This window comes from Mesocricetus auratus, unplaced genomic scaffold (genome assembly GCF_017639785.1).
Source record: "Mesocricetus auratus isolate SY011 unplaced genomic scaffold, BCM_Maur_2.0 Super-Scaffold_100041, whole genome shotgun sequence".
NCBI lineage: Eukaryota > Metazoa > Chordata > Mammalia > Rodentia > Cricetidae > Mesocricetus > Mesocricetus auratus.
The window spans coordinates 7,713,149-7,740,727 of NW_024429218.1; the positions used below are offsets into that span (position 1 = coordinate 7,713,149).

Below are 27,579 nucleotides of genomic sequence, written 5' to 3' on the forward strand. Positions count from 1 at the left end.
TAAAAATGTTATCAATGTTTAATGTTTTGAGGATTAAGTAACAAATCAATTGGAGATTTTTTTACTTTTTACTTTTTACTAGCTTCATTTGCTCTGAAATTTTCAAAGAGTTAGAAATTTACCATTACACTTACTGCTTTAGAACCATCAGATTTTACTTCTGAAAAAGATCTAATACCTTTAAAAAATTATAATTTAATGTTAGCACAAAAATTACTTCCTAACATTTTGTTTTAGAAAACTCTCTGCAGCCAAATATACCTATTTTTGAATTACAGTACTGCAAGGCACATACAGGACTCACCTCCTTTGAAACACACAGGAGATATATACACTCCTTGAAACAGGATTTAAAGTCCTTTGACAACTGGAAATACTACAAAGTTAGGTTAAAAACACTGCCCTATAGGGCCATGCACCTTCTGTAAATTCACTCAGAGTGTGTGTGTGTGTGTGTGTGTATGTGTGTATGTGTGTCCCTTTAAAAGGCCCAAAGTCTGGCAGCGGAAGTTTAAACTACCAACGCCTCCAGAGACTCGTCAAAGTCTTGAATTTAAAAACGGGGTAATTCTACCAGAAACAAAGATTTTCATCTTTCTTAAAACAACATATATACGTATTGAACCTCTAGCATCAATTCTTTTATAAAGAATGCTAAATGGATTATTTTCGTTCACTAGAGCTGAAACTACACCATTTAAATCCTTGTACCAAATTTAACGCAGCTTAATTAGGGACCAGGTATACCTTTTTCCTCTCAACATTTTTGGTCAAGCACGTCTAACCATAAATGCAAATGGAAGTTTAAGAGGTAGATTTTTTTCCATGATGCATTTTGTATTTCAAGAAAATAAAAACAACCACTGAGTGTTTTCTTAAAGTATTCAGGTCTAATGAAAAGAAAAATAAAAGATAGATATGCTATTTGTTACAGTCTGACATTTTAACAGCCATGGTATTAGATGTTTTGTGACCAGATGCATTTTCAATTCTCTCAGGGTCAAAATACGAGTCTGCCAACTGTATTAAATCCTCCTCCTCCGCCCCCTCCACCGGTTGGCCCACAGCTTCCTGGTGGATCATTGTCATCAAATCCATTGGGCCGAAATGAACACGAAGCAGATGCAGCTTGGAGGGCCCGGGCTCGAGCATTCAACTCTTGTTCCTAAAATGAAAAGTAATGTATATGAAATTTAAAATCTAAATACAATGGATGAGCACAGCACATATACAAATCTTCTAAAAGTGTCTTGATATTTACGAAGCATCCTTCACTTGGAAATATTGGTATCTATCCAGGCATAGTGTCACAAGCCTTTGATGCCAGCTCAGGAGGCAGAGGCAGGTGGATCTTGGAGTTTGAGACCAGCCTGGTCAACAGAGGGTTCCAGGACAGCCAGGGCTACTCAGAGAAACTCTGTCTCGAAAACCCAAAAATAAAGTAAGAAGAGCAATTATCACTTAGGTATACAAACGGAGGGAACAAGGCAGAGAGGGCAAATCCCACGTGTGACTGCAGAGTGTCAGACCCTGAAAGCCACTGCTGCTACTCTACTTAACAGCAGAGGAAGGGGAACTCCCGCAAATCTCCCGCATACAGCGAGAACGGAATGCCTCAACAGCTGTACTCCACGTTGGAAATGTGTGAGTACCACAGGCCAGCAATCACAGCTAATGTCTGCATTCTCCCTACTGCTTCTTTAGATGATTTAAAGAGGCAGGCAGGTCTCACGGAACGCTGATAAGTAAGATGAAGCAATCATCTTTACAGTCGGACTTACAACTCTCTCCTACTACTTTATTAGACAGTTTACCAGGAAATCAGACGTATCTGTCTACGTGCCAAGTCCATGCTAGGCGCTTAGTAAATCCTAACACTCATAGATAGAACATTATTCGTTACTGGGAAGGTAAAATGGCCTGATGACTGGAGTTATCTCTAGACTCCCCATGGTAAAAAAGTGGTGACTCCCACAAACTGCACTCTCACTTCTACATTTGAACAACACACATGTATACACATAAACTCATACAAAAAAAACACACATGTATACACATAAACTCATACAAAAAACACACATGTACACACATAAACTCATACAAAACACACATGTATACACATAAACTCATACAAAAAACCACACATGTATACACAGAAACTCATACAAAAAAAAACAGTAAAAAACTTAGTGAAAAAAGGTCATTATTCAGCTTTACAAAGAGCAACCGGGAATAGATAAAGGCAGACTCGTGGGGCAGCGGAACCCTAAAGGAACAGGAAAGAACAGTGTCCATGCTCAAATGCCATGTGGCCAGAGGGAACGTAAGCCACAAGAACCCGTGGATCTCGACTGCATTCCACGTAGGAGTAGCTGTGGCTATGGAACATGCCTGCCAGTTCCACCGTATTGGCTAAACATTTTTTTTTTTTTTTTGGTTTTTCGAGACAGGGTTTCTCTGTGGCTTTGGAGGCTGTCCTGGAACTAGCTCTTGTAGACCAGGCTGGCCTGGAACTCACAGAAATCCGCCTGCCTCTGCCTCCCAAGTGCTGGGATTAAAGGCGTGCGCCACCAACGCCCGGCTTGGCTAAACATCTTAACACTGGTAATCTGCTTACTCCAGAAGGGAAGGCTATCGTGGGCCTTGCAGTACGTATTTTATGTTATAGATTTTTCTCCTGCAACCAGCTCTCTGCCCTTCCTTTCACTACTTCAACCTTTAAACACTGTGGTGATTTGCAATGTTAAGCGACACAAGGCTAGGAAGAGATGAATGCTTACACCCTATTTGTTTTACCTGGATACCAAGCCACAAGAATGGGTAGTTATTAATGGTAATCAGTCCAGTTCTAAAATTCTAATTATTTTGTAGAGTTAATTTTTGTATCACTTTAGAAAATTGTCAATCCCCTTTGAAATGTATCATGTATTATCCTTTAGATATTTTATAATTCAGTAAATAGAAAGCCTCTGAAAAAATTTCCCATAAAAATCAGTACTAATGGTTCATTTCTTCTCATCTAATATCTTATGGGTTCTGTGACCTTAAAACACAAGAAGATTACCTTTTACATTCATAAAATTACTTGAACTAGCCACCTATTAGTCCTGTAATAATTTCATCTACAATTCCTGATCATCGCTTCTTTGTTTGGGGACAGGGTCCCTCCAGCTCCTTAGCCCTAGGCTTGCAGGCATACACCGCCACTGCTCCTAGCTTCTGCTGGCTCTTTTTGTTGACACAAAGTTGGAAAACTTCACAAATACTCAAAGAAAGACTGATTACCATTAAAGGAAAGAGTTTCTTCAAAACAACATATTCACAGATAAACTCATCTCACTAGCTCTTACTGAATAAATGTTCTATCGCCCCTTGGCTCCGGGGCAGATCCTTGAGGAACAAACTTCCTTCACAAGTTCTGATCCATCTAAATGTCAATAAATGTTCCTTAAACACTAGGAAACAGCCTGCAGGAATTAGCATCACATGCAGCTGTGGGATGCTGAGGTGACTCAGAGCCTGTAGTGAGACCCCTCGTGGAGGGACAGTGTGAGAGCTGGCTCTACAAAGCTGTCCTGACTCCCACAGTGCACCCCAACCCCAATAGTTAAAAATGGAAAAAAGTCAGCAGCTGTTTCCCTGCAGGTAGAACTCAGGGACAAGGGAAGCAGGACATTTACATCCCATTAAACTTTGTTTCTATATGACATATAATCTTTTCTATAAGATTTTTGCAGCTATACACAACTGAGGCAGAATTCTGTAATTAAAACAAAGTTTTCTATATTGCATACAATTGGCGTCTTTCACATTACATTTACAACTAGTTGAAATGTATAAATCCGGACTTAAGTTTCACTCTCCCTGGAAAATGTATTTAGTTTAAAATCAGGGCATCAGATGAACTTCCTATGATTCAGTAGTGTACAGAAGTGACACTTGTATTTGCAACTCACCTGCAAGTACAGTTTGTTGTCCTTTGTTATGGCATCCATCAGCTCTTTCTGTAGTGGTGGATCTCCATTGACCCAGACGCCACCGGCTGGGTTGTCACTGCGTAACCCATTAGCACTGCTCTGTTTTTTGTATAAAAGCACGTAAGCTGTGTCTTTTGGAAACCTGCTTGTGATTTTCTGGACTGACTGAAACGAAGTAAATGTCACCCTGCTGTCATTAAATAAAAACCACTCTTGTGACATTTCCTTATTTTCCAAGTCCTGGTCAATGGCTGCACTGGGGCTTTCTCCCCCTAGTAAGCAACTCTGGGAGGGTGCCAGTGCCAGATGTTCAGGCTGGGGGCACACCTGGCACGAAGACTCTGTCCCTGTGATGTTTCTGGCATAAGAATAGTAGTGTCCACTTTCAGAGGACACACCAGAGTGCACAACAACAGAACTTAATAGGTAGGGTACTAATTTGGGGCAGAAGGTTTCTTCAGTCGTAGAAGGCTTTAATTTTTTAGCTAGGTTCTCATTAATATCAGTGAAGTCAACATCTACAGACCAGCTTTCTGACAAGGAAGAGAAGGAAGCAGTTCTTTTAACTGGCAACTCCAACACCAGCGGCAGTGACACGTTGTCTAAAATCTTTCTTCTCACATGGTACTTCTGGTCATACGAGAACCTGAGCAGCGTAAGAATGAGGTACTCGGGCTCCTCCGTGACCTGCATAGTTTTCTCAGCACTTTGCAGAGAGGCACAATTTTCACAATAGTACTGGTTGTCACCAGTCAGAATCTCAGGAGCCAAAAAATAGTTGAGTAAGTCAGTTACTGAAGGTGTGGCTTCGCCTCCGGGATTTGGAGGTACATCTTTACTGATAACAATCTTCGCAGATTCACTAGGGACAGAAGAGTTTTCTGCACAGTGAAACTCGACAGGAGGACTGCCCAGTATTCTTTGATTCACAGTGGAGTCACAGACAAAAGCAGCTGTTGCTGGACTATAGACCACTGGCTCTTCCTCTGGGTCAACAGCACTGGTTTGCATCAGGCCATCATCTTGGGCAGTGGGGAGCGACGCTGGATCTTGAAAGGACGGCAAGTCTTCCACAGCAGGGGTAGGACAGAAGGCCAGTGAGAGGTCTGTGAAGGCTTCCACCTTCTGTGAGGTGCTCCTGCAGTTCAGGCAGCAGATATGAGTCCGTAGCTTCCCTCCGAACATTCTCTCTATTAAGGTCTTCTCGTTGTCACTTGTCCCTGCAGCTGCCTTACTGGTTACCTCCTGCAAAGAAGTGTCAGCACAGCCCAGACCTTCAGCAGGCTCGTGTGAGGACTGCACCCGTAGGATCTTCTCTTCTTCATGGAGCCTGTGCAGGAGGGGACATCATGACACAGCCACCTTTAATGTGGTTCACAGCTTGATCTTGGCTCAAGAGCATGAATGTCACAGTCTAGGAGAGGCCTTGAGGCCTCGCTACACTCTCATTCACTCCCCTGTGCTCTCTCACAGCTCACACCACCCTGCACTCAGTTACACACCATCTCCACACACTGCACATCTTGGCAGCCTAGTACCAAGAACCATGGCCTGTGCTGAAAGAAGGAAGGCTGTGCAGCTGGGCACGACCAACTTTATTAGTCAAAGGAAGACAGAGAAATACACTGCAACAGTCACTTATATTACTAAATAAGTGGTTAAACAAACAAACAAAAACCCACTATAACTTACCAAACCCTCATAAACTGGATCTTAAGATTTTGGTCTCAGGGCCCCTTTGTATTCATTAAACCAAAACCACCAAAACCAAAACTGTTTAGGAGGCACAGCCTTGCTGAGGGAGGCTTTCAAGTCCTTCTAGCCTGGTCCCACTGCCTCTTCTCTTTGCTCGACAACTGCCAGGCTGGCCTTGAACTCCTGCTGCCAGGCCTCTTCTGCCCTGACAGATGGTGGGCTCTCTGCAACTGTGAGCCAGAATCAACTTTTCCCTATACGTGAATTTTATCAAGCAATAGAAAAGTAACCAATTCACACACACACACACACACACACACACACACACACACACACACACACACACACACACAATCTACCATATAAAGCCAGAATCAAATATATACAGCAATATATTTAGAAATGAACCCATCAGATAGAATATGCAGCATTTTTAGAATAATGGCCCTGTCTCACACTCTGTATGTATTCTAAGCATCTGGCTTCATAGAAGACAGACACTGGCGTCTGTACTGTATCCTTCCTTACTGATATCAGATGAAATATGTGAAGAAAAGCTGAGCTCCCAGATATGGGGTCCCTTATGAATCTTCTACTATGTTTTGGTAACAGGTACTTTAAAGCGAAAGCATTGAAAACCAAAACCAAATTAGAAAAGAAAACTTTAGAAGCATGCAGTAACACAAGGATATTTTTAAAGATTGATTCTGAAAATGTGCTTTAAAGCTAAAACCAGTATTAAGTGGAGCTAAAGCATTAAGAGAAGACACAGTTTAAATGAAGTTTTAAAGACTCTGTACCTGTCCAGCAGAAACCTGAGGTACTCAGAGCAGTCTTGCTGTGACCTGGGAGTAAACCATGGAGGTCTGGAAGCCTCAAAAAATATCCGAGGTGCGTAGGCTTCCCTCTTGATAGCAGAAAGAAAATGCAAGAAAGTCACTCTTACAGCAAACCACTAACTGGACCTGTAACATGACGCTTAATACACTTGACATTCTACTGTACTCCATTTCTACTGCAACATGCCAGGCATAGGTGCAATTCGGAGGCAGAGAAAACTTTTATGTTGAGCAAACTTCAGTCAAATTCTGCAGACAACTGATGCCCAGGAAAGCTCAGGGACCTGCTCAGATCAAAGAGCCAAGTGGACAGCAGGGTGATCCCATCAGGTCTCAGATGTCTCTAGCTCTTTACATATTGCCCCTGGAATTTATACGTCTATGACATGCATGTGTTTGAGTCCCTATGACAAATTGAGTGTGAGCATGATGTTAGTGTGTTAGTGTGTGTGTGTAGTGGTACAGTGACGGGAGCCACCCACATCCACTTTGCTGAGAACTTTTCTCTGGCATACATCACACATGTGTGGGATGGGAACACTCTGGTAGGACCTTGCTCATCCCTCCTCTCTCTAAGAAGTACAAAGGCAGCTGAAATGGACCCTGGGGCTATCAGGCTCAAATCTCAGATGATTTCACAAATGGAACTGCACAGATATATGAAAGCATCTGAATCTGATCTGAAAATCTGGAATTCTCTATATTTTAAATACTTGCGGCATAAAGCAACACTGCCCTTCTCAGTCCGGGAAAATTTTACAGGGGTCAGGACCCTGACTGAGAAGGGTGGATGTGAGTTTGAGGCTAGCTTCAACTACACAGAGAAACCCTGTCTTGAAAAACCAAAAGAAAAGAAAACAAAACCAAGTAAGCCTAGACCACAAAACTACTTCAGCTGTTCATTATTATGTCAATATAGTTAAGTTTCTATAAACTAAAAAAACAAAAAGCAAACCAAACCAAAAGAAATCCCAACCACAATTAAAGCACCCCCCCATCCCTCTCTCTTTTTGAGACAGGTCCTTGCTATATACATAACCCAGACAGGTCCTGAGCTCCCTGTAGTTCTGCCTCAGCCTTTCTTCATGAAGGAGACTGTTTATTGACAGGAAATTAGACTTTGCGTGCAGCAGGTTTAGAGCAACACACTGGTCAGGATCAGAGTCATCTACAGAGATGGCAAGCAGGAGAAACAGGTGTGCTAAGGAGTTCAGGCAGGATGCACAGGTGGATGTTACCCCAGGGAGACACCGTACACAATTATAACACGTGGTTTAAAGAACATTATCATGGAGTTAATATGTGCACACCACACACACACATACTCACTTGCGTATGAGCCAAAAAGGCAAAAAGATGCTGCAATTTTTTCATTAACGAATTACAACCGTTTAGGTTTAAAGATAACACTTGTCTTCTGAAACTGAAAAACAATAAAATATGTTATATATATACACACACACACATACATGTACTTTTTACAAAAAAAGTTTAAAGGAAACTGGCTTGAGAATTACTCCCTCAGTTACCTGACTTAAGGGTGGCCTTTACCTAACAGTTACGGCATACATGTAAAGTTCTGAAGGAGGACAATAACAGACAGCCACTTTCTATGCACGACTCAGTCTATGTATACTGACATAGTTTCTATTTTCTGGGTCAGCAAATATAAATAGGCTAACGCATTAACTTTAACTTACAAAATGAACTTTCAAATTATTTCAAAATAACCGAGGTAAAAAATACATTGCCATCAAAACATCACAAAGCTGGGGTGATTTAAAAAGAGTAGGCGAGCCACTGGAGAGGTGACTCAGCAGTTGAGAGCACTAGCTGCTCTTCCAGACACGTGGGTTCCACTCAAAACCGCCTGTAACTGTAGCTTCAGGGGCTCTGATGCCCTCTACTGGACTCCACAGCACCAGGCACTGAAGTGAGGCACAGACAGACACCAGACAAAACACCAACATAGAGAAAATAAAGCTAAAAGGAGAGAAGGCTCAGCTGCTAAAAGATGCTATTGCTCTTGCAAAATGTCAGAGTTCGGTTCCTGGCACCCATGCCGGGCAGCTCCAGGGGATCCTACAACCTCTGTAGACAACTGAATTTCTCCCCTCTCCCCCTCTAAATAGAAGTAATTTTTTTGGAGGGACGGGGGTTATGAGACAGGGTTTCTCTGTGTAGACCTGGCAGTCCTAGAATTTTCTTTGTAGGCCATGACGACCTGGAACTCAGAGATGCCCCTGCCTCTCTCTGCCTCCTGAGTGCTGATTAAAGACATACTCCACTATGCTCTCTCTCCGTCTCTAAGTGAAAGTAACTCTTAAACATGAAAGAAGTGTGCGGCAAGCCAGGTTTGGTGGTATATATACCTGTAATCTAGCACTCATGAGACACAGGGGAAAGACGAGTTTAAGCCAGTCTGGGCTACAGAGTGAGTTCTAGGCCATCACTGGAGGAAGGGAGAGAAAGGGGGAGTATATTCAAACAAAAAGCAAGAGTGCAAAAGAAAAAAACAAAAGGGGGGGCAGCTATTATAAAAATAGTATAGGAATAGCTGGTTAAACATCAGAAAAAATTACTTAAAAAGTAAAAAGGGCATTTTTTTTGGTAGGTCTAATTCTAGACAATATAAAATTAAAGATGCGACTATATAAAACAAAAATATACAAAGTACTATTTAAATTTGATCCACATGACTGGAAGAAAGCAAGTACCCACAGGATTATCATACAGAATTCATATAAACTGACTCGGAAAATAAACAGAAAGTCAATAGCAAGACATACAAAGACAATAATAGCTCATTCATTTCATTTTGTTCTGAGAAAAGAGGGGAAAAATGCACAATGGTGAACAATGTTCAGATAAAAGCACAAAGACTAACTGTGTGCAGGGTATGCACGTGCAGTCCCTAACACTCAGGGCTGTGGCAGCAGGATCCTGAGTTTGAGGCCAGGCTGAGCAAGACCCTATCTTTTCTCAAATAAGAAAACAAGAATGACATTTGCCAAATTGTTAAATTTAAGACTGATTACGTCAAGAACTGTCAGAGGTATAAGGTCACAGGTACAAATATATATTGGCCATAAGGTCAAACTTGGCTGGGGAGACAGATGGTTAGTGGGTAAAGTGAGGACGTAAGCTCACGTTCCAGCATTCACAGGAAAGCTGCCTCTCCCCTGTAACCCCAGCGCTATGGGGCAAAGACAAATGGATTCTGGGAGCCCTGCTGGCCAGCCAGCCCAACTGCAGTGGGGAGCTCCAGGTTTCATGAGGGCCATGAGGTAAAGAAGTTGATTTAGGAGACATCCAGACTCTATATAACTCTACAGGATGAGTTCTCCCACCTAGCCCCCACCACACACAGTGTTGGGGGAGAGTAATCTGTCATATCCTAGTTAAAGAAAATCCCATCTGTACATGGTTAGAGAAATGTTAGCTATGAGCAAAACTCTGATGCTCACTGACAGTATGGCTGTCAGGCTGGCAAGATGACTCAGTGTAAAGGTACTTGCCACACAAGTCTGGAGGTCTGAGCTCTAGTCCTGGAAGCCATGGAAAGGTGGAAGGAGAGAGCTAACTCCAGAGTTTTCTTCTGGCTTCTACATGTGCGTCATGGCACGCATGCAAGTTCCCATCCCACACTAACAAATAAATTTAAAGCAAAAAAAAAAAAAATGTGAAAACCATGTCTTACTCACTCAGAGTAACAGATCTGCATGGCTCTCACATGGGGAAGTTATTAAGTGCTAAAGGCAAGTGACTGGCAAAGAAAATTTCAACAGGATTCTCTGCACATGTGTGTTTGGATACATTAATTATATGTAATTGTTTTTATATTAGATAATTGTAGAACAATAATCTGGAACAATGCACATAGCTGACATTTTTGAGAATATATACATCTTGGTTTTTATTGATGAAGATTTTTTAAAACCATGAAAAGGAATTCACGTATTCCTTAGATCTTCCTGTTCTGAGATATCATCACTGGCCATCACAACAACACTTTCCAGTCACAGTTGCTGTTGGTCTCCACTTTGCATTACATAAGATGGGATGGCTGGGCCGGGCACTTGGGAAGCAGAGGCAGGTGGATCTCTGTGAGTCTGAGACTAGCCTGGTCTACAGAGTTGAGTGCCAGGAGAGACTCTAATATTACACAGAGAAACCCTGCCCCCCCCCAAAAAAAAAGAAAAAAAGAAAAAAGAGGAGGAAGAGGAAGGAGAAGGAGAGGAAGAGGAAGGAGAAGAAGAAGAAGGAGAAGAAGAAGAAGAAGAAGAAGGAGAAGGAGAAGAAGAAGAAGAAGAAGAAGAAGAAGAAGAAGAAGAAGAAGAAGAAGAAGAAGAAGAAGAAGAAGAAGAAGAAGAAGAAGAAGAAGAAGGAGGAGGAGGAGGAGAAGAGGAGGAGGAGAAGGAGAAGAAGAAGAGGAGGAGGAGGAGAAGAAGAAGAAGAAGAAGGAGGAGAAGAAGAGGAGGAGGAGGAGGAGAAGAAGAGGAGGAGGAGGAGAAGAAGAAGAAGAGGAAGAAGGAGGAGAAGAAGAAGAAGAGGAAGAGGAAGAAGGAGAGATGGCTGGCAAGGTGACCTCTGGTGGTGAGATATGGACTCAGTCTTATCTAATACCACCTGTGTCTAAGAGTGCATCTTTATTTTAAAACAACAAAAGTTGTCAAATACAAACCTACCAACAACAAAACTGTATGAAACCCCATAATTGGGAAACAAACACAAAAACCTAAAGCTAATCTACATCTAAAAGTCTGATGTCTCTAAATGGGGGTTAACAATTCTCATCTTGGGGCCAACTCAATTTTATTGGTACTAAGAGAAATAGTCTTTCTTTTTTAAGGAAAAGTTGCCCATAATTTTGTACCTTCAAGGACAGTGTTTTTTTGTTTTTGCGAGCTAGAGCCTCATATATTCCAGGTTAGCCTTGAACATGCCATACAGACAAGGATCACTTATGTTCTTCCTGCCTCCACTGCCCACGTGCTGGGACTACAGATGTGCAACACCAAGCTGGACTTTATGAGGTGCTGGGATCACACAGGGCTCATTTAGCTACATCTGAGCTACATCTCCAGCACAAGGATACCACACAGCTAACAACAAACTGATTTCAGATTTGCTACTGATTTGAAAGTAACTCAGGGGTGTGAAGGAGCAGGCCTCTTTTATTCATCTGGCCAGTTACTAAAAGTTTCCTAAAAGCAAAAATGAACCTGTGGATGATTGACAGCTAATAGCTATGGCCAGAGAAAACTGTATGCGACTCTTCAGAAGATACATGGATTAAAAACACTGCGGGGCGGTGGAAGCAAAGGTACAGGGAAAAAGCACAGAAGCACTGTAGGGCTGCCAACTCAGTCAATCCCTTCATTACATGTGCAAGTATCAAGACATACTGACTTGAAAAGTAACCTTGTGATGCAATGCACAATCTAATCAGACGGAATTCATGTTGGCATTTCAAGTGTTCCTAAACATGAGCAGTTTCAGAAGGAAACAACTGAATGGCAATCACGGAACGTTTGTACACTGCGTGAAGGTGCATTGCTGTGATTGGTGCAATAAAAGCTAAATGGTCAACAGCAGGAGGCAAGGAAGAGGAGGGGCAGGAGGTAAGGAAGAGGAGGGGCAGGAGGTAAGGAAGAGGAGGGGCAGGAGGTAAGGAAGAGGAGGGGCAGGAGGTAAGGAAGAGGAGGAGCAGGAGGCAAGGAAGAGGAGGAGCAGGAGGCAAGGAAGAGGAGGAATCTAGGAGCAGAGAAGCCAGGAGATAGAGAGGAAACAGAGGCTGTAAGATGGAAGAGAGTAATGTCACAAGACAGAATGCAGAGTCATAGAAATGGGTCAATGTAAGTTGAAAGAGCGAGCTAGGGACAAGCCTAAGCTATAGGCAAGCTTTCATAACAAATAAGAAGACTCTGTGTCATTATTTGGGAGCTGGCTGTCAGGAGAATGTTACCATTACACTGCTTACATGGGAGGGGTGACTCTCCCCTTCTCAGCATGTACTCATTTCTAGATAAAACCAGAGAGTTCACAGAAACTTACTCTGTAGCCATAAACAATGCTTGTAAAACACTGTTCATGTAACATGTATTTCCCAGGTTAATGAGACCAGTTTTCCCAGTTTCAGATTTTCCAGAAAGTCTAGACAAGCAAGATGCCAAAGCATTGGATTGAGAAGTCCAGGCACTTTGATTGAGAATCAACTTAATCTTCTCTTCACTGGGTTTAGGAAAATCCTAGGTCATAAAGAAAAAGATAAGTTTAAAGGTGAAGTGAAAATTTCCAAATTAAAACAGCCAACTGGTTTAAGTGTCCCACTGACACTTCCGCTTTCTTTGCTCACTCATTTCGTAGATTACTGACCTTATTCTGCAGGGTGAGGATGCAGGATGAAAAGGAAATGGCTAGCTGAGTGCTGATACTCACTTTCTGTTTCCTGCTCTGCTCGGGGTGGCTGGCTCTCAAATTATAGCCAAGAGCTGCTCTTGTTACTATGACTTTCACATAGTAACGGAGTGTGAGTCAAACGAATCCTTCCTCCTTTATGTGGCTTCTTGACACTAACTTCATCACAACCAGAAAAGTAATAGACGGGGGAAATGTCTCCTAAAATCTTAAGGGGACTTATTTTTTTGAGACAAAATCCGAATCTGTAGCCCAAGCTGTTATTGAAATCACTCACAGTAACCCTCCTGCCTCAGTATTCCAAGTGCTGAGACCATAGGCATGAGATAACACGCTTGTCTTTAAATACTTTAAAGTTGACACGACAAGGAATTCAAATCCTATGTCAATTACTTGTATTCAAATTCTGGTTCACTAGTCACTCAGCACTCATGCTTAGAAATGGTGGCCTAGAGAAGGGATGAAAAGTGAGGTCAGCATAATGACCTCACTGTGAAAAGTAACACTCATCACATGCTTCGCCATCTAGAAAGTCACCACTACAACCAAGCAGTAGCACACATCGTGAATCACAACACTCCAGAGGCCAAGGCAGATGGATCTCTAAGTTTAAGGCCAGCCTGATCTACAGAGTGAGTTCCAGGACAGCCAAGACTACACAGAGAAACCATACCTTGAAAAACAAAGCAAACCAAAAAAAAAAAAAAAAAAGGCAAGAAAATAACTATTACATACAGTATTCTCTCTTAGTAAGGCACAATTGAAGTGTAAACAACTTCACACCAGCCGGGCGCACGCCTTTAATCCCAGCACTTGGGAGGCAGAGGCAGGCGGATCTCTGTGAGTTCGAGGCCAGCCTGGTCTACAGAGCGAATTCCAGGACAGCCCCCAAATACAGAGAAACCCTGTCTCGAAAAACAAAACAAAAAAACCACCTTCACACCTAAGCACAGCCATGGGCAATAAGGAACACTGGAAAAGCCACTTAGGCTTACATGATTAGCTTTTCTAGACCCATATTATCATCTAATGCTTACGCATTTAGAAAGAGCATTTTAAGCTGTGCCTTTTTTTTTTTTTTTGGTTGTTGACAAGTGATAGAAAATACTTTCCTTGGGCTGAGAGTAGGCCTTCGGAGATATACTGGAACACTGAAGTGAGTATGTCAGTCAACAGAATGGTAGCAATGAGGGCAGACAGTAAGGACCTATCAACTCCATGGCAAATGCTTCTGTGTGTAATTTCCTTCTGAATGGGCGGTGTCACACCAGCACCACACAGACCTAATAGCCTTGTTTTCAGACCAGTCCTTAGTCTGAATTAGCTGAACAGATAGTAACATGTTTAGAATTGACAAATAGTAACTTCCTACTAAGCCTGGCTGAGTTATGTTCTCCAATTCTTTGACTATACTCTGATTTTCCAGTCATCCATTCCTCAACACAGAATCAACTTTTTAGAACCTCCCCTTTATGAGCTTGAAAAACAATAATTCTTAAAAATATAGACATTCATAAAAGTCTATAACACCAAAGAGAACCAAAATGGGAGGGAACCAGTAAGCTTTTCCTAGATTCCAAGATGGATTTAACTGCTCAACATTTCTGATACTGAGATGCAAAGCTGATGTCTGTATGCATTTAATGTAGTATGCCATGAGTACCCAATTTCTTTAATAGTTCTTATGAATTTTAAGTGACACCCTTTACTGGATGGCACTACAGAACTAAGAAATATGCCTGCCAATTTAGAATGGGGGTGTCAAATAAGAGATTATGTCCTGGCATTAATGAAACCGCCATCTTAAAAGCAGCTCACCCCCGTAAATACACTCTAGCAGCTTTGTCCGTTACACTGTGCGCAGCTCACTAGACTGGTACAAAGGCATCTTACCTTCACCGCCTCCAGAACAGGCTCGTAGAGATCCGGAAACCCGGAGTAGTGATACATCATGCAGTGCACCAGCTCCGTTACCTGCACTAGGAAGGCTGTGCTGGAGGGCAGGCCGTCACTTTTGAAGGAGTGAACCAAGTTAACTACATGAGGGACAATCTGAAGAGAAAGAGACAAGCCCTCTGGTCACACAAGTTGACAGCATATCCCTAGCTTGTAGACAGAATGCAAGTGTTACATGATGAGCACACACTTTTCTTAAAGAAGCCACACACTGTTGGACTAGCAAGGCAAATCTAGTTTCCGAAGTCACATTATTATAACTGCATGAAAACTTATTTTTATTTATGTGTCTGTATGAATGTCTGCCATGTGTGTGGGTGCCCACTGAGGACAGGAGAGGGTGTAGAATTCCCCTGGAGCTGGAGTCACAAGTGGTTCTAGGCCTCTCCGGTCCTCTGGCAAGCTCTCTTAATTGCAGAACCATTCCTCCATCTCCTGTAATTTCATTTAATATGCTCCTCCTTCAGCTCAGCAGCAAAAAGTGTTTGTCACCAAGCCTGACAACCTAAATCAATCTACACCGTGGAAGGAGAAAATTCACTGATTTCCACACATATATTGTTGTCACACACACCCCATAAATAAAATAATTTTTTAAAAAGGACCAGTGAGATGACTTTGTATGTAAAGGTGCTGGCTACCCAGAAACCATATGCTAGAAAAAAGAGAACCAACTCCCACAAGCTGCCTTTTGACTTCTGTATGAGTGCTATGGTATATACACAATCCACCTAAAATACAAACTTACCGGAATATAAAAGTTCCAGTCATTGTTGTATTTAAAAACCACCTTCAGTTGAAACGTGCTATGATTATTCTATTGACTAGATCACTTGTTTTTAAAAAATTGTTTTGGGGTACGTATGGCTCAAGCCTCACCCTTGTGTATGTCGGCAAGTGCTCTACTATTGAGTTATACCACAACCCAATGAGATTATTTAACAGAACATTAAAAAAAAATCCCAAACTGGAATTAGAGAAAGAGCTCCATCTAGTGTGAGTTTAAAATTTTCAACTGAAAAATTACTGTACATTTTATGCCCCCGCCTTTAACCTCAGCTCTATTACAGTTAGCGGTGTGTCACACTCTAGCAGATGTGTGCAATACTATATGCCCTCATCTTTAACCTCAGTTCTATTACAGTTAGCGGTGTGTCACACTCTAGCAGATGTGTGCAACACTACACTGTCACCTACTAGGTCTGTGCTCCAGAACTGGGGGGCTAGAGAGGGAGAGGCACAAAAAGCTCACAATGCTTTAAATTTGTGATTTTAAAATTTAATTTCTTATTAACTGAATTTGTTTTTGGACAATTCACACACATATATAAACATTCTAATTATTTTCATTCTATAACCTCTCTCTCTTTAAAAATTCTCTTCTGGGGCATTTTATTTGTATGCCATTAAATTAATTCAAAATTGAGATTTGTCTGATAGACAAAGAATCTATGGATTCATTATCAATTTCAACACGCTGAGAACAATGACTACAGAAAGCACTCATCCAAAAAAATCAAATGAAATGACTCATTGCTGAGGTTTCCTTGAAACAAAGCCTTTGGATTTCCCTCAAAGGAGGAGGACTGGGCAGCCCATGTGAGCCTACTGTGCTGGCTACGAGCTGAGCGCCAGCAGGTGGAACGCTTTCTGCTTCTGCACGTCTCCTTGACTTGTCTGTCACGGTGCATTAGCACCCTAAAGCCATTCCTGCTGCTGCTGAGTTTCTACTCCTATAAATCATCAGACCTTGGTGAATGGAGATACCATGTGAATGTTTCCTGAAACAGACAGATTCCCAAATAACATCTTGTCATTCCTCATCTGCAGTAACTCAAAACTGCAATCAAATGCAAGCCAGCAAGCAGCTGGTTCCAGGTGGCAGGTAACAGACTATTAAAGACGGTGTCAGTGGACCGAGAAGGAGGAAAGGCCCCAAATGCAGGACTCAACCGTTCTGTGCCTTCCAGTGCCATCGCCAGTAGTCTCTGTCACACTGACTCTGCACTGTTGGTGTGCAAAGGCATCCTGCAGTGACAGCTCCCCGTACAGCAGTGACTTCTAATTGCTGGCAATCACTGTGAGTGTGGCAGTTTTGGTAACGTACGACACTTTCTGAAAATATATTCTTTGCCAGGCTATTCTACAAAGTCCATTTGTTAAGAATTAATATACATGTGATACTATAAGGCTAACCTACAGTCTTCTCACTAGACAGGCATGTGAGCTGCATGTTGACAAGTATTTCATAGAGAGCATGTGTCACACTTACCACATGGAATGCCTCTGGAGAATGCTGAAAACTAAGCAGCATGTGAGAGAGAACCGCAAGAGCACCGGGTCTCACAAGAGGAAACCAAAGTCGATTAAAAACCTGCGGAATGAGACACCATCCTCAGTTCACAGGACAAGCATTCACCCTTCCCTATGGCTGACAGCCCTTTCTGCTAATGTCCCCTCTTGCTGGAAAGTCCTATCACAACACATTGTTAGATTCTGGGGGAGAAAAAGGAAATACAGTAGGACTGAAACCAAAGAGAACTTAAAGATCCAAACAATTCTCAAAACTCCCTCATTTGGAAATATGTCCAAATATGTAAATAGGCAAGCATATAGTCCCCAGAGTCACTATTCACTCAGCCTTGTCAGTATGTATGGCACACCTGCTATTGGCCGGCACTGTTCTAGGTACTGTGGCTATACATGGCTTATGGCTAGAGGACAGGGAGAAGATAACAAAAAGTAATAAACAGTGATACATGCTAAAAATACAAGAACACAGCGACCAGGAAATACTGGGTAGCAAAGGAGTCTGTCGTTTTATAGAGGGAGGGTGTTTAAAATGCCACAGGGACAAGCTAAAGGGACACCAGCTTCACAGACACTTAGGGCAGACAGCACTGCCCCAGGCCTTCAAGACTGGCATGGCAGGACAATGTCACTGGAGGGAGAGTTAAGGCTAGAGCATCTGGAGTTGGGATGAGCGAAGCCAGCAAATGGAGTTCCTGTGCAACATTTATAAGGAGCCAGAGGTAGGAACAAGGGAGCCACTAAATCAATGCTACAAGAGATGATGACAACTTCGGACCAAGGTAACAGTGACGTAGCTGGTTAACAGTGGTAATAGGATTCTGGGTGTATTTTAAAGGCAGTGGCTGAGACAGTAAAGAAAGATAAGGGTTGCTTCAAAGACGAGGCCTAAGAGAGGGAAGCTATTTGAGATTGCTACTCATCAAGAGGGGGAGGACCAGGTTTGGGAGTAAAAATCAGGAGATTGTGGATAAAGTGAATTTAATTTTTCTGAGTATAGATAGGCTACTCACTTCTTCAGTTAGTTAGTATCCATGTCTTTGGAATATATTTTAGCTTTCTCCTGCTGCAGTTAATATTCTTATAGGAAAAAAAAAAGCAAAACAACAAAATCAAAAAAAAAAGCAAAAGAGAAAGATCTGAGTTTAGATAACTGAATAAAAGTGTGATGTTTTGAATAAGAATGGTCCCTAAAGGCTCATATATTTGAATGCTTAGTCACCAGGAAATGGAACTGTTTGAGAAGGATTGAGAGGTATGGCCTTGTTGGAGGAAGTGTGTTATTGGGGGTGGGCTTTGGTCTCTCTCTCTCTCTCTCTCTCTCTCTCTCTCTCTCTCTCTCTCTCTCTCTCTCTCTGCAGATCAGGAGATAAAGCTCTCAGCTACTGCTCAGAGCCATGCCTGTCTGTTTTCTGACACTATTATCATGCATTAACCCGCTGAAACTGAAGCAAGGTCCAAATAAGTGCTTTCATTTATGAGTTTTTCTTGGACATGGCGTCTCTTCATGGCAACAGAACAGTAACTACAATAAAAATGGATATAGAATTCAAGGGCAAACAATGAAATGAAACCAAAACCCCAGAAGGAGCTGGGATTGACATATGAAACAAATTTGTTTCTAACTTAAAAAAAGGGAGAGAAAAAACAAAACAAAAACTGTGGTGACTCACTGTGTCCTGAGTTTAGCAACACAGGAAGCAGTCTCAAAGGCAGTTATGTAGAGCACAGTGACAGAAGTCTGGTGATATGGACTGCAGAACTCATGGGAGCCAAACATGGCGCCCAATAACCATAACCTTCCTATTTGTGTGCCTATGGCAGGATTGTGAGTTGGAGGTCACTCTGTACTGGGTAGTAAAACAGTCTCCAAAAAGCAGAAGATAAAAACAAACCATCAGAACCACCACCAACAAAGCCGAAAAACAACAACAAAAGAGCTACTAGGTGGATTGTATTTTCACATTAAATGCTTGAAAATAGCAAACTGATTTCAACTGACTATCCTTACATTGCACTGGCTCTTGCCCCAAACCAGGGACGCACTCAGAAGTCTATACATTCCAATTGGCTGATCCACTTTGACTCACCAGTTCTATTTTCAGCAAAGTAACATCTATCAGAATAGTAAACTTCTGAACAGCTGCCAGTCCTTTCAGGAGAGCGATTACCCATGTATCCACATGCTGAGCCAGAGGCCAAGACAGCCAGTCAATCATTCTGAAAAGTGAAGAAAGACACATCAGTCAGGTGCAGCAAGAGTTATGGTAGGTAACCATTCACTTTGTGACTCAAAGTGAAGCTGGGGCCTGTCTTCAAGCACTTTCCAGTCTTGTAAGTTCAGTTTCTGTATTTGATGTATTCCCATAAGACTTTATGATAAATGATCATTTCTCATAACTATCAAATTTCAAATGGATGCTATATAGGGATATCAAGAACTTTTCAACAGTAACTGTTATAGGAGTAGTTTAAAGTCAGACATCTGAACCAAAATGTATGACTATCAACCAAGATTTTGCTTCTTGCTAAGTAGTGTAATGTGAATCGTACTATTATAGAGGTTACATTCTGAATCCTGGAACAAGAGTCTACCTCTTTCAAAATCCTACACACAATGACAATAGAAGAAAATTTCCAATCATAAAAATACCAGCTGTATAAATATTCTAATAACCTGATTTTCTTACATATCAAGCCACTTCAATGGTAAAAAGGGTTCTGATGGAACCTCTTTCTTTTTCTAATGCTAGAAATACAGCACACTGAAGACCAGTACAAGTCTTTGGAAAGCAGCCAAGCTAAATGCTTATGTAATCTGATGAAGTAATCTATTTAAGATAGATTAGATAGTAATAAAGAGTAAAGAAAAAATCTTCAGGTTTCTAAAGTCAGAGTAAATGGTTTAAAAATCTCAACTCACAGTTTATTTGTTGGGAGAATCTAAGTACCTTATTTTCTCTGTCTGAATTTTTTTTTTGTTCGAGACAGGGTTTCTCTGTGGCTTTGGAAGATGTCCTGGAACTAGCTCTTGTAGACCAAGCTGGTCTCGAACTCAGAGATCTGCCTGCCTCTGACTCCCGAGTGCTAGGATTAAATTCTTTCTGAATTTCTTTATCTGTAGGTTTATAAAGATGCTTATTTACAGGGCTCTTGTGAAGATTAAAAGGATAACACTGGAAACACTCATCATGACTGTAACCTACCACCAAATATTAATCCAGGGAGCAATTAGGATCTTTTAAAACCATTTATTTAAACCCAAACTCTAAGGTGGGTGGTGGTGGCACACGCCTTTAATCCCAGCACTCGGGAGGCAGAGGCAGGCGTATCTCTTTGAGTTAGAGACCAGCCTGGTCTACAAGAGCTAGTTCCAGGACAGCCTCCAAAGCTACAGAGAAACCCTGTCTCAAAAGAAAAATTATTATTGTTGTGTGTATATGTGTGCATGTATGTGTATATGCATGCTTTGACACAAACAAGGAGGCCAAAGTGTGGGTTCTGAGGAATCAACTCAGGTTGCCAGACTTGTAGAGCAAGTACATTTATCTCACTGAGCCAAGCGTCAGTCCAGCAATAAACACCTTGATTGCACAAATATAAATAGAGGATATAAACTGTGATCAAAAGAAAGAACGTGAGCTGGGCGGGCGTTGGTGGCCCATTCCTTTAATCCCAGCACTCGGGAGGCAGAGGCAGGTGGATCTCTGTGAGTTCGAGGCCAGCCTGGTCTACAGAGCAAGTTCCAGGACAGCCTCCAAAACCACAGAGAAACCCTGTCTCAAGAAAAAAGGCTACCATGTTAAAAGCACTGGCATCAGCATTATATAACTATCCGCCTCAAGATGGGAGAATCACCATTATCAGTCTTTTTATTTTGGCTTTCAAGACAGGGTCACACTCTATTGCCCAAGTTGGCCTTAAACTTGTGGAATCCTTTTATCTGGGCTCCAAGTGTTAGGTTTACAGCAGTATACACTATGCTTTTTTGCTTTTAAGATTTAAATGTTTTCAAAAGTGTGGATCTCAAGTACAATGGATACTAACTGCCAGTTATCTGGTGCCCTTCATTCCCCCCACAAACTTTAGGTCTTCTTTTTGTGACTTCTTACAATAATGGTTACAAGTCATTGAAGTAGTTGCTGTTAGCTACTCTTTATCATCCAACTATTGCAGGGCTGCTTTTCAGAAAAATCTGTAGCCAATATACAGAGAATAAGAAAGACATGTGTGCATTTCTGTAGAGAATATTCAAGCGGGGTGGTTACATGGTTGAGCTGGCAGAGTGCTTGTCGGTCAATCATGCACATGGCCTTCGGTTTGATTACCAGCACTTCATAAATCAGATATGGGGCTCAAGTTACGTTCAGTTACATACAGCTCGGGGAGGGGGAGGGGGAGGGTGTAGACTGTGATACATGATACCCTGTCCCAAAAGTGAAACAAGCTGGGTGTGCTGCTACATGCATGCCTTTAATTCTAGCACTTGGAGGCAGAGGCAAGCAGATCGCTGTAAATCAGAGGTCAGAAAAGCATATAACAAGACTCTCTTAAAAAAGAAAAAAACAAACAAAAAAACAACTCAATACCGTAGTAGTGACAATATAAGATACTGTGGAGGAATTTTAGTACCAAGTAAGTTCTGTATAAAGCTCTCAAAGCTATCTAAAATGGAAAGATAAGAGCAGGGCATGGTGGCTCACCTGTAATCTCAGTACTTAAGAGCAAGACTGCCATAAATTTGAGGATAGCCTGGACCACAGAATGAGTTCTATGCCAGCCTGGGCTAGACTAGTCTCAATCTGTTCCCCCTTTTCTCCCCAAGTAAAAGATCTGAGATACTATTAAAATTAATGCCAGTAGGTTAGCAACTGCAACAACTTCTTTTCGTTACATGGGAAATGCCCATGAAAATGAGGCGGCGTGAGTACCTGCCTTTGGCTCTTCGGACTCAGTGCCTGTGGACAGTGACACTGCAGGCCGCAGACTGTAAGGTCAGAACCTTCACGTCAGTGTAAGGAGGACTGAGTGGAAGGACAGTGGAGCAATGTCCACTTGACAAGGCTCTTACTTATGGTTAATCATTCATTAATCAGCCTTTTCCTTGAGTTCTCTTCTAGCTTCTTACCCTGCTGTGTATGGACTGAGTGTAGGCATCTTTCTCAGACTCCTGCTGAAATCTAACCTGAGCTGAGAAGTGACGCCTCTGCGAGGTACTAAGCCACGACAAAGGCCCTTGTGACAGGATGAGTAATCTAACACTAAAGATGAGTGCCCCTGCATCTCCCACCACAGAAGAATAAGTGGAAGAGGTCACGATCTTGATCTCAGAATTTTCACCCACCAGGACTGTAAGAAATGTACCTCTGTTGTTTATAAATTACCCAGACTAAGGCGTTATAGCAGCCTGAACAGGTTAAGACAGAAGCCATCCATGAGACAAGTATTTGAGTGTGTACTCTAGCTAATAAGGCATTAGGTACTGAGGAATGCTATTGTCAGGTTTACTTTCTGCCCCCAAATTGGAAGGGAAAGTCAGGAGACCTGTCAACAATCACAGTGTTACTGATGCCTGCTCCATGCTCTGGAATATAAATGCAGTTTCTGGGCTGGGCTTTAATTTAACTATGGCAGGCCCTTGTGTTCCAGTTGACTCCTCCAGGGAATGTGTTTCCTGCTAGTGCTTTGGATTTCTAGTGTTTGTAGTAAGGACATTTATTCCTATAGCTCAAAGAAATACACAGAGCTTTAAAACCACATTAAAACAGGCAATATTATGGGAAGCAACAAAACAGAGTTAATCACAAATTATGGAATATAAGCCAACTTTCACTTTTACAAGGCAGTTTGAGGACTCCATCCACCTTTCAGTCTGTCTAATAGATACGAATCTTAACACAGACCATTTGACTTTAGGCTTCTTTGAAAATTCTCAGGCAAGACCAGATTCAAGTTTCTCTGTGTCAACAGACACCTGGAGCTGAAGCCCATCTTTCTTTCTCAGAAGCTGATTACGATTACCCTCAGTTCTCATCATTTCACTGATTCCTGGGCTGTTTCATACTTGAATGTTATCTATGTCCTTGGACTAGATGTACATCTAACCAACTAGAAGACTACTATAGCAAAAACAGGTTTGATTTCTACAAATGGTAGACAGAATTCAAAGGACTTAGTGATATTAGTCAAAGTAAGAGAAAGAATGGAATTCCACTTGAGTCTAGATTTGTGATCTGAGAAGTTAGAAGCACAAGTTACAGATGAACTGGTCCCATTAACTAATAAACAGCAAAGAAGCTAGGGTGTGTTGTAGAGAGAGTGGCATCAGTGAGCATGGCACTCTCGTGCTTAACATACACTACTTCAGTTCATGTAACTAATGACAGACACACAGAAGCCACTGTAATCCTCACCGCCTGTTTAAACAGGCCAAATATATAAGATAGAAAAACCCAAGAAACAAAATTAAGCAGCTAAGAAACAAGAAAGTTAAAGTCCAATTAGAAAACAACACTATTACCGAAACACAGAAACTCAACAGCTGGAATAAGCACCACAGATGGTCACCTTCATAGAGGAAACTGAGCAGGTTTTAGGATGGTGCTGGAAACTTTCTTTCTTTCTTTCTTTTTTTTTTTTTTTTTTGGTTTTACGAGACAGGGTTTCTCTGTATTGTTTTGGAGGCTGTCGGTCCAGCCTGGCCTGGAACTCACAGAGATCCACCTGCCTCTGCCTCCCGAATGCTGGGATTAAAGGCGTGCGCCACCACCGCCGGCTGCTGGAAACCTTTTGTAAATGCAAAATACCATAAGGAGAAAAGCCTTAAATGCAACCTACCAAATACCCTGATTTAGAAGCACAGTCTGGTGTAGAATACTGGGTGTGCTTACCCAGCTTGTGGCTGATTTGGGTGTTATGGCTCACTGTGTCTACTTAGCATTTCAAGAAAGTATCATACTGCCGGGCGTTGGTAGTGCACGCCTTTAATCCCAGCACTCGGGAGGCAGAGGCAGGTGGATCTCTGTGAGTTCGAGGCCAGCCTGGTCTACAAAGCGAGTTCCAGGACAGCTTCCAAAACAATACAGAGAAACCCTGTCTCGAAAAACAAACAAACAAAAAAAAAACAAAAAAGAAAGTATCATACTTTATACTCTAGCCTAGGAAAAGCAGAATTCAAAATTCAAAGCATGGCTTCTACTGAATGCTTGTTTTGGCACAATCATAAAGTTGAGAAATCATAAACCGAGCCAACCTAAGTCAGACACTGCCTGCTGGTGTCTTCCTCTAAAACCCAAGGCCTTGCTTTCTCTTACTTTAGTACATGGTCACCTCAATGAACCCTTCCTTAGCCATCTTCCTGAAGACTGCAAACCACCCTTCTTCTTGTCTACCTTTCCCAATAAACACTTATTATCATTATCTGATATATTACACTATTTATTTTATGTTCTAAAATGAAACTTAAATCCAAAACAAAATCAGTTTAATTATTTAATAGCAGGGCAAAAAAAAAAAAAAAAAAAAGCCAGCCTATTTAACCAGGTTCACAACCGTCCACAACTCCAGTTGCAGGAGCTGATCTCTTTGGATGCCAAGCATGCATATGGTACACATACATACACAAAAGCAAAGCACACACCTAAAATAACATAAATCCAAAGAGGCAAGGACAAAGGTATAATCTATGGAGCCCAGTTGAAAGAGAAAACAAAATCCCTTCCTGGGAAGAGGAACAAAATCAAACCCAGAACCATATATCGATAACAACCACAACCCCACTTGGGAAGGCTACAAGAAATAGTAAGGAATAAAGAATCTAGGAAAACAATCTAACCAAATCTAATTCATTTGAAGAAGCGTTCCTTAAGTTTTCCACTCTGCACACAGAAAGCCATAATGTCACCTCTTTCTTCCCGTAGACAACAAAGTACCTGCAGAGAGCTTGGGTCATGCTCGCATCTTTCACATTGGGATCGGCGGTCAGGCTCCTGATGAGGACTGTGATCATCTGAAGAGGGATATGTTGCACAAGGCTTGCCAAGGCGACTGAGGGCTCGAAGGAAGCATCTAGTTTTCAGTAGGAAAGATAAACAGAGCAAGCAGGTTCAGAGTGAAGAAGTTGAAGGGACACACACACACTTTTGCAGTGAAGATGCTACAAGAAGTTGCTATACTATATCTCATGAGCAGACTCTAAATTGAAAGTTAAGTCATAGAAAAGAGAGGTCACGAGTGAATAACAATAATCACTCATTCTATAAACACCAAAGTATAAAAAACACTGTTACATTTAGTTAATAAGCTACTTCATTGTTAATGTCACATTTTTGGGGGTTAAAAAAAAAGAACCAGTCAGATATCATTCTAATTCTAAAATAATTAAGAAACATTATTCTACTCTATGGGAAACTTAAAAATCTTGAGTACAAATATATAAATGTAATATAAATGTTTATATAAATGTAAGGCATTAAGATGGTAGCTTCACTACTACAGTTGAAAGACTAAGAAATCTAACAACTATGACAAACCACAAGTACAATTACAGGATGGGGAAGAGAATGTACCTAGTATATAATAAGTGCATTACATTATACAGATTTTAAAAATCGACCCTCATTTCTGGTTAAGATAAAAAGACGACAGCTTTCTTCACAAGTTCAATTTGACAGATTTTACAGCACCTCCAAAGATCAGACACAGACAAAATTCTGAGGTGAAAGTATTTTCTTTCTTTCTTTTTTTTTTTTTGTTCTTTTGAAACAGGGTTTCTCTGTATTGTTTTGGAGGCTGTCCTGGAACTCTCTCTGTAGGCCAGGATGGCCTCAAACTCACAGAGATCCGCCTGCCTCTGCCTCCCGAGTGCTGGGATTAAAGGCGTGGGCCACCACCGCCCAGCGGTAAAAGTATTTTCTAAGTATTATCCTTTGATCCTTCCCAAGTTTCTGAGTATGCAGTTCTTGATAAAGACAAGACAAGCATCTACCTAAGCTGCCATACTTCATACTTGTTTTCATGCTACCTGGATCTCTTGTCAGATACATTGTTGTGGAGTGTTAATACTTTAAACTCGGACAATTTTACAATAGATTGTGCACGACCCATGAATTCTTTAAAAAAGAGAGAACACTGAGAAACAGAAAAATAGCTTCAGGAAGATGATGATGGGTTACGTACAGTAATGACACCGTGGGAAGCATCATATGAGACCATTAGTCAGTAATGACTAGAAGTTTTTCATGATGGCTGTCAGCCTGTGAGCGTTCCAAAACTGGAGCACAGGCTGTGTAATTAAATGACTTGCTCAGTGGCAAAGGTCTTTGGACTTAGGCACCCTCAACCTTTTGGCTACAACCCGCTTGACTTGATCCCGAACAGGGCAGTGAAATGCAATACAATTTCGGATAAGGGAATTCAGATTCGCGGTCCGTCAGGAGAGCCTCACAGAGGAGGATCTACCCAAACAAAACCCGCTTGCTGACCTTTTTAGTCCTCAAGGGAGAAATGTTTCCGGGCAGAAAGGGGTAGTGTGTTTGAGACTCGCGTTGGATTTATCATTTCCAAGGCGTATTCTCCTGGAATAGAGCGACCCTTACCTGTGGAAGAGATGCTCGCAAAAACTTCTTGCAGAGAAGGTAGCAGCGTGGAGGGCTCGGCCTTCCAGATATTCTGCAGCAAGCTACTCACTTTGGTTACCTGGGAGACGTACTCCCGCAGCTCCTTCTCCCGGGTGGACACGCACTGGAAATGCCCTATCGTCCGGACCAGCTGCTGGCAGAAGGTGATGGCCAGCTTCCCCTTGGGGACGCACTGCACGAAGTCCGTCAGGAGGTCGCTGAGGCGGGCGCAGAGCGGCGGCTCGGGCCGCTCGCCCACCACCCGCAGCAGCTCCGCCTGCAGCAGGCCGAAGAGGTCCAGCACGGACGGGCAGCTCCTGATGAGCCGCAGGCCGTTGTGAATGTAGTCCAGGATGGCCACGTCCTTCCTGTCCAGGGAGCGGTAGCCCCGTTGCAGGAGGCCCAACACGAAGGTCTTGTTGAAGAAGGACTCGAACTCGGGCCGGTGGTAGCGCGCGTAGGCCTCCAGCACCTGGTGGCCCACCTGGCGCTGGAACGGGTCCCCGCCCTCCAGGATGAGTCGGGTCGTCAGGTCGAACATGGCCCGGCACTGCGCCTCGTCGAGCCCGTGCTCGGCCGACTCCACCACCTTCCGCACGATCATCCGCTTGAGCGGCAGCGGGTGCGAGGAGCTCACCAGGCCCTCCAGGATCTTGTCCATGGTCGCCACGCTGCAAGGCCGGGCCCAGGGGACGCGGGGCGGGCGGGCGGCGGCGGCGGCTCGGCGGGGGTGAACTCGGAGCCGGGCAGCGGCGGCAGCAGCGG

The 27,579-nt window shown here is 42.4% G+C and overlaps 1 protein-coding gene across 1 annotated transcript; it reads right to left on the bottom strand.

The window, feature by feature from the left end:
• Usp38 (ubiquitin specific peptidase 38) lies at positions 1–27,579 on the bottom strand. Its single transcript, XM_040734834.1, has 10 exons — positions 26,794–27,579; positions 25,129–25,264; positions 19,288–19,417; positions 17,160–17,261; positions 14,825–14,983; positions 12,569–12,762; positions 7,841–7,934; positions 6,473–6,579; positions 3,957–5,307; positions 1–1,165 (listed from the first exon to the last, which is right to left on the bottom strand). The coding sequence occupies exons 1-10, from the start codon at positions 27,473–27,475 to the stop codon at positions 1,001–1,003; spliced, it is 3,120 nt and encodes a 1,039-aa protein (XP_040590768.1). The 5' UTR covers positions 27,476–27,579; the 3' UTR covers positions 1–1,000.

Bases quoted from the DNA above. Each gene is read 5' to 3' on its own strand.
- Usp38 (XM_040734834.1), bottom strand. From the start codon at position 27,475: ATGGACAAGATCCTGGAGGGCCTGGTGAGCTCCTCGCACCCGCTGCCG. The intron at 25,265-26,793 runs GTAAGGGTCGCT...ACTGAAAACTAG, and splicing joins TGCGAGCATCTCTTCCACAG to ATGCTTCCTTCGAGCCCTCA. The intron at 1,166-3,956 runs GTGAGTTGCAAA...TTTTCATTTTAG, and splicing joins ACAACAAACTGTACTTGCAG to GAACAAGAGTTGAATGCTCG.